This window comes from Triturus cristatus, chromosome 8 (genome assembly GCF_964204655.1).
Source record: "Triturus cristatus chromosome 8, aTriCri1.1, whole genome shotgun sequence".
Taxonomy (NCBI): Eukaryota; Metazoa; Chordata; class Amphibia; order Caudata; family Salamandridae; genus Triturus; species Triturus cristatus.
Genome location: NC_140591.1, coordinates 186,204,494 through 186,217,306, shown reverse-complemented (window position 1 = coordinate 186,217,306; position 12,813 = coordinate 186,204,494). Strand labels below are relative to the sequence as shown.

Below are 12,813 nucleotides of genomic sequence, written 5' to 3'. Positions count from 1 at the left end.
GCCCTTCTCAATTCTGTGACCCAAATACTGCACTTCACTCAGACTCTACTGCAACTTTTTCGGGGACACCTTGTGTCCATTCTCTGCCAAATGGTTCAGTAAAGCAATGGTATCAATTCTGCAAGCGTCTTCAGTTTCTGAAGCAACGAGCAAGTCGTCAATGTAGTGCACCAGGACGGAGTTCTGCGGCAACACAAGACTTTCAAGATTCTTCTTCAGCGTTCAGAAGGAGGAGGTGGAGGCTCACATTACCTGGTGGCAGATTTTGAAGGAGTCGTCGGACGGGACTGCAGGTCCCAGGAGCCCTGAGCGCCGCAGCGCCGCAGCTGTGTAGCGGCACGCCCTCCCGCCATCCCGCCCACTAACGGGATAAAATTCCTCGCGGAACCCGCTGGCGCGGGTCCCGCAGCGTTCAGAAGGAGGAGGTGGAGGCTCACATTACCTGGTGGCAGATTTTGAAGGAGTCGTCGGACGGGACTGCAGGTCCCAGGAGCCCTGAGCGCCGCAGCGCCGCAGCTGTGTAGCGGCACGCCCTCCCGCCATCCCGCCCACTAACGGGATAAAATTCCTCGCGGAACCCGCTGGCGCGGGTCCCGCAGCGTTCAGAAGGAGGAGGTGGAGGCTCACATTACCTGGTGGCAGATTTTGAAGGAGTCGTCGGACGGGACTGCAGGTCCCAGGAGCCCTGAGCGCCGCAGCGCCGCAGCTGTGTAGCGGCACGCCCTCCCGCCATCCCGCCCACTAACGGGATAAAATTCCTCGCGGAACCCGCTGGCGCGGGTTCCGCAGCGTTCAGAAGGAGGAGGTGGAGGCTCACATTACCTGGTGGCAGATTTTGAAGGAGTCGTCGGACGGCACTGCAGGTCCCAGGAGCCCTGAGCGCCGCAGCGCCGCAGCTGTGTAGCGGCACGCCCTCCCGCCATCCCGCCCACTAACGGGATAAAATTCCTCGCGGAACCCGCTGGCGCGGGTCCCGCAGCGTTCAGAAGGAGGAGGTGGAGGCTCACATTACCTGGTGGCAGATTTTGAAGGAGTCGTCGGACGGGACTGCAGGTCCCAGGAGCCCTGAGCGCCGCAGCGCCGCAGCTGTGTAGCGGCACGCCCTCCCGCCATCCCGCCCACTAACGGGATAACGATCCTCCCCTATTTCCCATTGGATGCTGTTTTGGCTAAATAGCACCATTACAAGCGGAGCGGGACGCGACGCGGGACGCCCTGGACGAAGCCCGGACTAAGGGCGGACAGTCTGAGACAGTCCGGGACAGGAGGGGGCAGGTGGGAGCAGCAGACTGGCTTTTGGACTCCTGTGTTACTTAAGTTTACCATTGCACATTTTGTTGTGTGTATCGATTGCCGAGTTACTGTTGCTTATTGTTTAAGGCTCCCTGGGGATCGGAGGTTGTATGTGATAACCTATTTGGGAAACCCTGGTATATTGTTGTTGGTGTCTACAATAAGAAATTTCAGGGGGGTCCCGGAGCCCGATTTGCTAATTATGCCCAAACCAAAGATAGCAGCCTCGACCACAACCATGGACAATTACCTGATTAAGATGGTCGATAAAATTAATCAGGAACGTAGGAAATCATTAGGTCGTCCAGGGTCACAGAGTTTGGTTTCCCCCCCGCCCATTTGTTTGGCCTCTGAGCGCCCCCTTGTTCAGGATCTTAATACTCCCTTATTACCCACTGATTGTATATCTGAGGGAGTTGTTACTGACACTATTAGTTCGGATAGCGACACTCCTGAGTCCACGATCGACCCTGAACCAGGACAAGCTATTTTACCTGTTGTACCTATCCCCAGTCAGTCTGTTCCCAGACGCCAAAAATTAATACGCACCTGTAGGAACACTACTAAACCCATACAGTCTAAGCGAGGAGGGAATCGCCATACTAACAAAAAGGACACTACCTCGCAGATAAATGTCCCAGCCCAATCTGTGCTAACGGAAGGAGTTAAGGTCACTTTAGATAAAGAACAGCTGGATCTTATAACCCAGGCTATAGTTGCCAAGTTTGACATATTAGTTAAACCTTTATTGACCAAACTTTCCACTCTTGCCGACGAAGTAGTCAGATTGGGAGGTATCTTGGATTCTTTTATCAAGGCTAGACCAGCCCCAACCAATATTACTGGTACTCAGGTGCCTGAGGAGACTTCTTTAACTACCTCTGATACAGCCCCAATGATGGCCGAGAACAGTAGTTCTGAATGCAGACCTGGGTGTGCCCCTGGAAAGCCTGTTGCGGTTCCCAATGTACCATCTCAGCGGCAAAACACCACAAAACCACCCGACGTTTTAGTACCGGGGGATTCGTTGGGCCACAATGTAAACTTCCCTGGCTCCAGAAACCCCCAACCGAACCTGCCACCTACGTGTGCACCATTTGTTGCTGTCCTTATGAACGTCCCCCCTGTTAAGAGGCTTGATAGCAATCCTGCTAGTGTAGAATCACACTCGTCATTAAAGAATAAAACTGTGGACTGGCTCCACCGACAGTGTGACTTCCCTATTGCACTATCTAGAGATATACTTAGTACTAGGAGAACTAACTGGGTTGGTAAGTCCCGTAAGACCTGCGAAGGCGACTGTATAGTCATCAACTTTCGCAACCCCCAACTTACCTCCACAGTTTTAATTAAAGCCGCTTCTCTCCCAGTGACCGAACATGGTATATCCCTGCGGCCGCTTGGGTACTTTTATAGAGATTTTGCAACTCAACCTGTCATTCAATCTGTTGATGAGCACCATTGGTATAGACCTAGAGTACAGGACATGGGTGCTACACCCACTATCTCTACGTTTAATAGATTCCAGCCATTAAGTGGGCTTGATTATAATGACTGACTGGAGCCGACCATAGATGGTGTTAGGTCGGAGGATTTGGACCCGAGCAAAGTGAGCTACATTGGGGCCCCCAGGATATCAACAACTATTATTAACAATATTGGTGTAAGCAAACTGGACTCTACTTTGGCATGCGACCAAGAAGATCTGGTTAACGTGAGAGGGGATAGGTCCCCGAAGAACCCTTCCACATGTTTAGTTAACTCTGGTTCAAGTGTTATAGCTTGTTGGAATGTTGCGGGACTTTCCCACAAGGATGATTGCTTAGGTTGGTTTGATTTTATCAATCTTTTTAATATTTTATGTTTCCAGGAAACCTGGAGTTTGGTCCCCATTAATTATAACGGGTTTGTCTCATATTCAATACCTGCAGTGGCTTCAAACTCAGGAAGAGCCAAGGGTGGCCTCCTGACACTGATTTCTGTTGACGCCCCGTTTGTAGTAAAGAAACATGTCCCGGTGGGGGACCATTCCCAGATCCTTTGGCTTTGTAAGGAGCAGGATAGGAATATCCTTTTAATCAATTTTTATAATAATGTTTTTGATAATTCTAGGCAACGGATAGCTTTTGCTTTGGAGGAAGCTTTGGTTAAAATTGTTACAGGAAATGAAATCGCTTTTGATTTTATCTGGTTGGGTGATTTTAATATTTCTACCTGTGTGTCCTCTGCCCATAGGGTCTGTGGTTTTTTAAGTACCCAAGGAGAGGGAGTCGCCCATTTTCCCCATAATCCTTATGGGGATTCATTAAATAAAATCCTGATGACATATGATATGGAGATCATGGGGAATGCGAGGGGTGTCCTTGATGAAATTGTCCCTACCTTCACGGGCAGAAACGCTAACTCTGTCATTGATTTTATTTGTACTTCCACTAGCCTTATTCCATGGTGTTCTGCCCCTCTGGTAGTAGATAATCTGATTAGTGATCACAACTGCCTGACCATGGAGATGGCTTTTTGGAAAACTAATTTAGGTCCCAAACCTAGTATTGTGGATAACATTGAACCACATAGACCAAATGGATATAGAATTAGGTGGAAGGGAGAGAAGGCAGACCTCCTGTCTAGTTCCATCATTGAGAACTGCTTTAAAGAAATTGAAACTATCCTAGCGAGTGAAGAATCGACAGCTGTAATCCTGAATACATTTGTCGACATCAATCACTCCATAGAAGCAGTATTCACCAAAAATTTTAAGGGCGTTTCAAATCGGCTAAGGGGGTGGTTTGATCATGCCTGTACTGCTGCCCTGAAGAGCCTTAAGGTGGCATTGGCAGAAAAACAGAGGGACATTACTCTTATTCGGCATCTTAGGGCAACCTATAAGGCAGCCGTGGCGGAAAGAAAGGCAGAACTTAAGCGTGAGGCATGGGATAAGTTAGACCGGGCCGCCGAAACCTCTGACTCCTCGCTGTTTTGGGCCACAGTCAACAGCCCTTTTTTAAGGGACGAGGCTGCGCCTATTCTGTCAGCTAATGTCAGCGTGGAAAGCTGGGTTTCCCACTTTTCCCTGATTTTTGATTCTGATAAACACATGGACAATGGTGGTGGGGTCCGGCCAATTCTTCCCCTAGACATTACATGTGCCGAGGTTAAGAAATGCATTATTGCAAGTAAAGGTGGGAAGGCTCAGGGACCTGATGGTGTGCCGGTGGATATTTACAAAAAAGAACCTGAAATCTGGGGCCCATTATTGACCAAGGTATTTAACACTGCTGTGAGACATGGTGCACCGCCTACATGGGAGGAATCTATTATTATTCCCATCTATAAAAAGGGGGAGAAGGGTGATGCTAAGAACTATCGGCCTATCTCCCTTCTTGATTCGTCCGTGAAAATTATGAGCCGGGTGCTCCTTGTCAGACTAGAAGAATGGGCTGAAGACAATAATATCCTGGCCAATTCCCAATATGGATTCAGGAAGGGCAGAGGCACAGTTGAACAGTGCCTCAACCTAGAACTACTAATTGGGAAATATACTATGGCCAAGAAAGGTTCCCTCTTCCTCTGTTTCGCCGACCTTAGTAGTGCCTTCGATATGGTTAATCATCAGATTCTTTGGGAGACACTACTTGGAATGGGGGCACCGGAGGGCATTGTCCATTTCCTGGCCAGACTGTACGTTAACCTTAGCTCTAGCGTTCGATACGGCCCGGGTGGGGAGTGTACTCCTAAGTTTGCTGTTAAGCGTGGCATTAGGCAGGGGTGTGTGTTAGCCCCATTGCTTTTCACACTTTTTATCAACGAGGTAGACTCTGTCTTAAGGTCTGTGGGGGCAGATGCCCCAACCATTCTTGACTCCTATACCCCGGTATTGCTGTATGCGGACGACGCAGTACTTCTTTCTAGGACCCCTGTAGGCCTTCAACGCCTCATGGACAGGTTTTCCTTGTTTATTGGGGAAAGGAAGCTGGTCATTAACAAAACAAAGACCTTTGTCATGGAATGTGGTAAGGGCCGTAAAAAACCCCATTCATTCTTTATGGAAGGACAGAGGGTACAGACGGTAGATACATTTAACTACTTGGGTATCACCTTTTCCAAGACAGGTAGCTGGACCAGCGAAGTCACCCACGTTAGAGCAAGAATGGCGAAATGTGCTCACGGGGTATTCACGTTCGCCTCTAAGATCGGGGATAAACGGATTAGCGACATGCTGAAGATCTACCAAATGAGGTGCCTTTCAATTGCCCTTTATGGAGCAGGTGTCTGGGGGCATGTTTCGGTTGGGTGTCTCCAAGTGGAGGAAAACCTGTTTCTAAAAAGGCTACTCTGTTTGCCTACTTCAGCATCCACGCATCTGGTCCATAGGGAATTTGGAATATCCCATCTTCTAGATTCCATTGCCCATAGACCTTTAATGCTGTGGCGTGCGATCTGGGCTAAGGAGGAGACCTCCATGAATAGAGCTATTATTAAGGACTGTTTATCTCTAGATAATCATTTGAAGATCCCCTGGGTAAAATTCGTTATGCACAGTTTTAAGGACATATATGGTGTTAATCTATACGAGGACTGTTATGCTGCCAATAATATGTCCAAAAGCGAAATGAAGACTGTTTGGTTGTCACTAAAGTTTGAGCAACATTTGAAGGCCAGTAGCAATTTATCCACCTGCAAGCTCTATGACAGCTGCTGTGAGATGTCAGGTTATCAATCTTATTTGAGCTTTGTTACTAGGCCCTCTCACAGGTTCGTTTTAACCAGACTGCGCTTCGGAATTGTTCACCATTTGGTGGCGTTTCCTAATACCAAAAAATACCCCATGGGTCCTTGTCCCTGTGATGGAACTACAGCCCAAAGTACAATGCACTTTCTATTGTTTTGCCCACTATATGGTAACTACCGTATTGCATTTTTAAAACCCCTGTATAAGAAACTCGGTGTCAGAACAGTTAAGGATGTCATGAAACTGATATTTAACCCCTCTCCCGATGTCTGTTTTTTTACAGCCACATTCCTTTTAAAAGCTATCAAGGCTAGGCCTAATATTATCATCTTTTAAAATTGATATTGTCGTTTTTTATGTATTATCTGTTTTAACCCCATTGATGAAGTTTTTTATGAATTATTCTTGCTATTATCCTATGTGTATCATTGATGTTTTTATGTGTATTGCTTTTATGGACTTTGTTGTCAAGCTCCGAATAAAGCTTTATGAATTGAATTGATTAAAAATCGATGGACTCTCTGTGTACCCCTGTGGGATACGACACCATGTTAACACACGGTTCTCCAGCCAGAAAGCAAAGAGAAATTGGCTTTCCTCATGGAGCAGTATCGAGAAGGATGCTTGACACAGATCAATCACTGAAAACCACTAAGCTTCACATGGGATTTGAAACAGGATCACAGATGGATTCGGTACCACCGGACAACATGGAACAACTATCTCATTGATTTTTCGCAGATGTTGCACAATCCTGAATTTCCCACTCGGTTTCTGTAGTCCCATGATAGGTGAATTACATGGGCTACCCATGATCTCTTTCAGAATCCCCTGCTTGATCATAGACTCAATCACAGGTTTGATCCCTGCAATCGTCTCTGGTGACAAATTGTACTGGGGCGTCCTAGGGAATTCTACATTCGGCTTGACCTGAATCTTCACTGGCTCTACACCCTTGACCAATCCGATCTCTTCTCCACTGAGGTCCCACACATCATTTTACACAGAGTCCCTCAAGTCAAGTGGAAGCTCCTCCACTGTCAGCGCTGGGTACATTTCTATACACATGTGCTGATTTGCAACTTTAAAGGTCGCATCATCATCCTTTGTCTGCACTTCAACTCCCTTTGGGGTGCAATAGATGGTGCAATTCAGCTTGCACAACAGATCTCTTCCTAACAGGCAAACTGGACTCGAGTCACACACCACGAACTGGTGTCGATCTCTGAATGTTCCTATTCTCACAGGAATTGGCTCTGTCAATGGGCTAGTCAATTTCTTATTCACTACACCAACAACTTGGATCGATTGTCCCGAGAGGGGTAGGTTAGGGACTACTGCTGATCTTACAGTAGACCGGGTAGCACCAGTGTCAACCAGAAAGGTGGTAGGGTGACCATCAATATCTGCCTCTAAAAATGGTCCCCTCTGGTCTACCTCCAAGACTGCTCCAAGCGTGCAGTCTTCCTCCCCTCTCAGGCACCGTCATGCCAACGGGTCTGGACCGAACTCCTCACTCTCTTCGATAAAGGGCATCTGTTGGTAAGTTCAAACTCCTTGCTGAACATTTTGGACCCTAGGTGGCTGAGGAACTTACACCTGCGGACTATTAGTCCCCCCTTTCACAATCCTAGGTCTAGTTAGAGTGGGAACCATTTCAGGTACAGGTACCTGAACTATCTCCACTTCTTGCTGTACCTGATTCATTGGATTCAAGGGACACTCGCGTTTCCAGTATTCAACCTGGTGACAAAGATGACACGCAGTGGTCTTTTTCAATGTCGCCACATCCATCCCTGTCTTGGGATCAACGGACTTTGGTCTTCCCTGACCTTGGACATTCTGATTTCCTCCTTGATTACCTCCCTGCTTCCTTCCTAACGTCCCTCCATTAGGCTGTCCCTGAGCCGTTTGCATCTGAACAAGCATCAATTTGTCCTTCAACTTCTTGCTTCGATTCGATCTCATCACTAAAGTACCTGGCATACCGCAGAATCTCGTCCACCGGCTTATTCTGCCAACAAATCAAATGCTGCTGTATCATGAGACTAACCTCTGGTCTCAATCCCAACACAAACTTCGAGACAAACTGTTCCATGTCCTTTGTATCCAAGACATCTAATCCACTGTACTGTTTAAAGGCCTGCAAGAGTCTTTCATAAAACTCATGCACTGTCTCTTTTGGCTCTTGCACTGTCCGATCTATCTTGACCCAATCAATATCCTGAGGAGAAATTTTCGACTTCAGCCACATAATCACTTGTTCAAACTTTTTCATGACTATGGGTGACGGACCATTTGAAACAGGATCCCTTTCGGGCTCTGAAGTTAGCCACTCAACAGCGATCTTACATGCCGACCATAAATCACTCGGAACCACAATATCAAACAGTGTGTTCAAATCAATCCACAACACCGTTGAGATCTTGACAAACCGATCAACCTGCTTGTACCACTCGACAGGCTTTACCCTCAAGCGGGGAAAGTCATTCGTAAATGCAGCCAAATCACCCTTACTCCAAGGCACATGCACATATCCTCCATTCTGTACCTCTCGTAAAGGGAAATTTCCTACATCCATCCTCCCCCCACCTGGAGGTGGCGTCTCTCCTATCGTCCTTTTAGAACTGTTCTTCTTGGACCACCTTTCTTCCCATTTGTCAAGCATGATCCATGCACGCATTGCTATAATCAAATCTTTGATATGGGTCCTCAATCCCATGACCCTCTTCTCTTCCAATTCTTGGTCGCTATACTGCAATCTATGGCTCCCCTGCAATGACTTTGTTTTGGACAGATCCACATCATACTTTTTAGCCAATTCTGACAACTTCTCATGTGCAACTCTTGTCTTTCGAGTCACATCTTTCGCTACAAAAAGTAACTCTTATTGTTCGTACATGTACGTTCTTTCAAGAGGCAAATTTCCACTTATTATCTCATCTACTTCTGCTTTCAACCTTACAACATCTAGCATTCTCCCTTTCAAAGCTCCCCTCAGTACTTCTCGACACGCTGCCCCATTTCGTTCATCGTACTCGCATTCCTGTTCTTGAAGTCTAATTCCTTCTGTCATGCTCCTAGAAACAGAACGATTTCCTAAATTGTCTTGCTCACTTTCTACAGTTCTCTCACTCTGATTTTGATTCCTCACCAGCGGTGTCCACATCCGCAAATCTGATCTTGACTCAACCAAAGACCTCGGTCTCACTGACCTCGCACCCACCTGTCCCCTAGACGAGTCTGCTGTAGCTGGCAATGGCGTACTCCATTCAATAGGTTTTGGAGTCTGCTCCATCCCGCTCACTATTCCATTTCCCTCTACCACACTCCTCGATCCTACAGCTGACTGTACTGAACTCCCAAGCTTCTCTTGATCTGGGTCGTAAACTGAAACAATAGGTCCAATGGTAACCTGTACCTTTAGAGCATCCAGTAACCTCACACCTCTCCCAACCTCTGTGTTTGTTACAGGCTGATTTTTCGTGCCCCTCAGTTCCTGTCGAGATTTTCCCTTCAACTCTCACCTCTGACTGAGTCTGTAATACACTAGTCCCTTCTGCTAGAGCCAACTTCCCTTCATAGGAATCTGGATTGTATGGAGGTGGTCTCTCAGACAACAACCTCTCTACTAGACTGTCATCTGTATCACTGCTGTCATCATCCGCACTCTTTGACTTAGCACTATCTGTCTTTTCCAGTCGCGGGTACAACCTGTCTCCCTCCATCGTTTGTACTCTCCACCTCTTCTCTTGTGCATCCCACCTCGCCTCCTGGAATGCCTTAATTGACTTCTTCACCCTTTCTTGACTTCAATCTCTTTGCATGTCATGTGCTGCTCTAATCCATGCATGCAATGCCTCAAACTGAGTTGGTCTCGGCAAAGGTCGCAACAAAGACATTACAGATTTCAACTGATACAACACTTCCAGCCTGAAGGAGCCATATCGTGGGAAAGCCAATTCTCCCTCACCTTGGGTAATTTTATGCCAATTTTCAAGCCAAATTATAGTATGCAACCCCACATTTCTTGCCATATAATGCGCCGGAGTATCCTCAGGAGGGGCTTCTTCTCCCCCTCGAGTAACCACATGTTTGTCACCTCTACATAATTCTCGGAAAACCTTAAAACATTTCATGATAGACAATTTTTCGCTTGCGCACAATATTTCCGTTCACTTCCTGATGTCAATCCACCAATAGCAGCGCGACTCACACCAACCGACCTATCGCAGCGTGACACCTTCTGATGTCACTTTTCCTCCGCTCGCAGTAGTTCCCCTCCTTCACAATTCACATTTCACCCATGCATTCGTCCCATTCACACGCTGAAATAACCGTTTGTCCCAAACAAATTACTTCTCTGACTGTCCGTCCACAGTCTCTCGAAGTTGTCGACCTCAACTGGCAACTGTCTGTCCGTGAAACGACCAGACAATCGCCTCTCTGATAGGTTTCAATTACTCAAATTCCACGTACAACAACCCATGACCAGCGTCGGTTACTCATGTACTCACACATTCGCACCCCCTATCTCGGTCCGGGTAATCGATGACGTCTCACGATCCCCTTTCGGTGGTCAACAAAATCTACCTTGGGTGTCTTCTACACCACAATCACTTAAGCTACTCGTCGAGCCTAAGATTTCACCGGGCTGCGCGCACTCACAGCCTGATCTCACAATCACTCAACACTCACTCCAACTCCGCAAGACATCACACATTCAAATCAACACCGCAATCTACAACATCTCACCCTGTTCATACTCACTCCTCCACGAACTGCTGCTTTCCGCCGCACCGCTACTATCCATCCATCTCCATCAACTGCAGTTGTCCGCTGCTCGCCATCCGCTGAGTCACCATCACTTGACTTCTGTGGGCCTCTAGAATCTCTTATCCTGATCTAGATCTCCCCTCACTATCAGAGATAACCATCCTACTCTGCTACCAACTGATAGGACCGGATTCTTGCCTACCTGATTATCTCCAAGAATCCTCTCAGGTCGCCAGGATCTTTTTATCTGCTAAATAGTGTGGAGGGGAGAAAATTCAAATCTCAATACATAATAACCCGAATCAAATCTCATTTAGGAAGAACCACTGACTCAGAATCTAAAATTTATAGGATTTTATTACAACCAAAAATAACTGCACATACAGGCACCTTAGCACAAGGTGTAAAAGATAAATGGGCACTAAAACAAATGCAAGTCTACGTAGAAGTCTCATACGACTTAAAACAAAGAGAATAACAAGCTCTAAAAGCATAAGAAATGCAATAGTAAGAGCAACGTCTACATTAGGAATCATTAGCCTAAAAGAAAAAATGGTTAGTCTATCCCTACTCTAACTCTAAGGTGACATCCCTACTTAGCATTTCCCTTTCCCAGGCAAGAGAATAAAAAGGTGTCAGAAGTGAAGACTTCCTAAGAAGTACATTCACTTAGTCAGAGCTCGTTCTAAGATGCTCCTGCTAGCTTCCCATCTAAACCTCAACTGCTCAACCCACGGGGCACTGTCCCTAATACAAAATCCCAAAAACGTAGAACACGCCCTTCGGCACACCTCTTCAGCCAGGTCTTCTTCCAGTACTTTTCCAATGAAACCTGTAACCCATCCAACGACGGTTAGCTTGACCTTGGGTCCCAGGCACCTTCTCCGCTGAAAGTATCATCCGCACATTCCAATGTACTCCCCTGTTGGCTTCTCGTACCATCCTAACTCCTAAAACAAAGACCTAGTCTCACTAACAAGCTAAATGTCCTTGCACCTGCAACAGAAACATGGGAACAAAAACTTTTCTCTTCTCTAAGATTTTCCATCATCCTGTAACCCAAAGCCTTTACCAACAGAAATCATTTTCGGCCTACAAAGTTTAGCTAACATAAGAAAATGAACAGACCTTTCTCTTCAAACATATATGCGATCAGGCCTTTACACTGTTAAACACATTACTAAATCACGCTCTAAGCATTAGTTCATTACTGTTCATACGTAAATAAACAAACTTGCACGTGCAACTTTAACATGGCGCACGTTTAACCGAATACATTGAATTATTTGAAAACCAAACATTTTGCATTGACTAAAACACATTCACAATAATCTGCAGCATTACTCTTTATGAAAAGAATGGTTACATTTCTAAGCACCTCTATGTTAAACGATTCTAGTAATACACTTCTATGGCACTCTTAACATACATCGATTAATATGCGGGTGCTGACTAACGGTGAATATGATGCACCCCTACAAATTTCAGAATAACGTGACGCTCTATCAATGTTTTTTTTAAAAAGATCTTGGCTTATGCAGGACCTAAAATGGTGCATCATGATGTCTTCTTCCTCTTCACAGAGATATTGAGTACAAGGAACTTCAGCTCTCTTTGGACCAGGTCACCGGCTCCAAGAGTCCGTTTATATGCAGATCCTCACTTCCTACCTCACAAGAAACACGAAAGCCAATGAAACCCAAAAGCAGCAAAGGGAAAACGAAGCCAAGGACGACGCCATACCCTCAGGTAATGGTTGTCTTCTACCTTAAGTTCTTCTCAGTGTCCGTTTGACTGCAGTGGATTATTCAGCAGGAAGCAGGTGGCGGGAGCAGTCGATGGACAGGGATATCAGCTGAACTCAGAATCTTGGCTCAGCTTTAGCCTCAGTTTTATAGCACATTATTAGCAGCTTTAATTGTTCTCAAGAGCGAGAGGGGCCTTGAGCAACAAGCGATGTGTATTATGAAGGAAATAGGCAATGTTCTCCAAGTATTACAGCACTACTATTGACA

General features: G+C 46.3%; 1 protein-coding gene across 2 annotated transcripts in view; it reads left to right on the top strand.

Annotated features, from left to right (window-relative positions):
• The window catches only part of SIM2 (SIM bHLH transcription factor 2), a 484,182-nt gene that overhangs the window by 448,020 nt on the left and 23,349 nt on the right, over positions 1 to 12,813 (top strand). For both annotated transcript variants that reach the window (XM_085621287.1, XM_085621288.1), the window contains exon 9: positions 12,382 to 12,547. In XM_085621287.1, the coding sequence (XP_085477413.1) occupies positions 12,382 to 12,547 (166 nt within the window). The remainder of the gene's footprint in view (positions 1 to 12,381; positions 12,548 to 12,813) is intronic.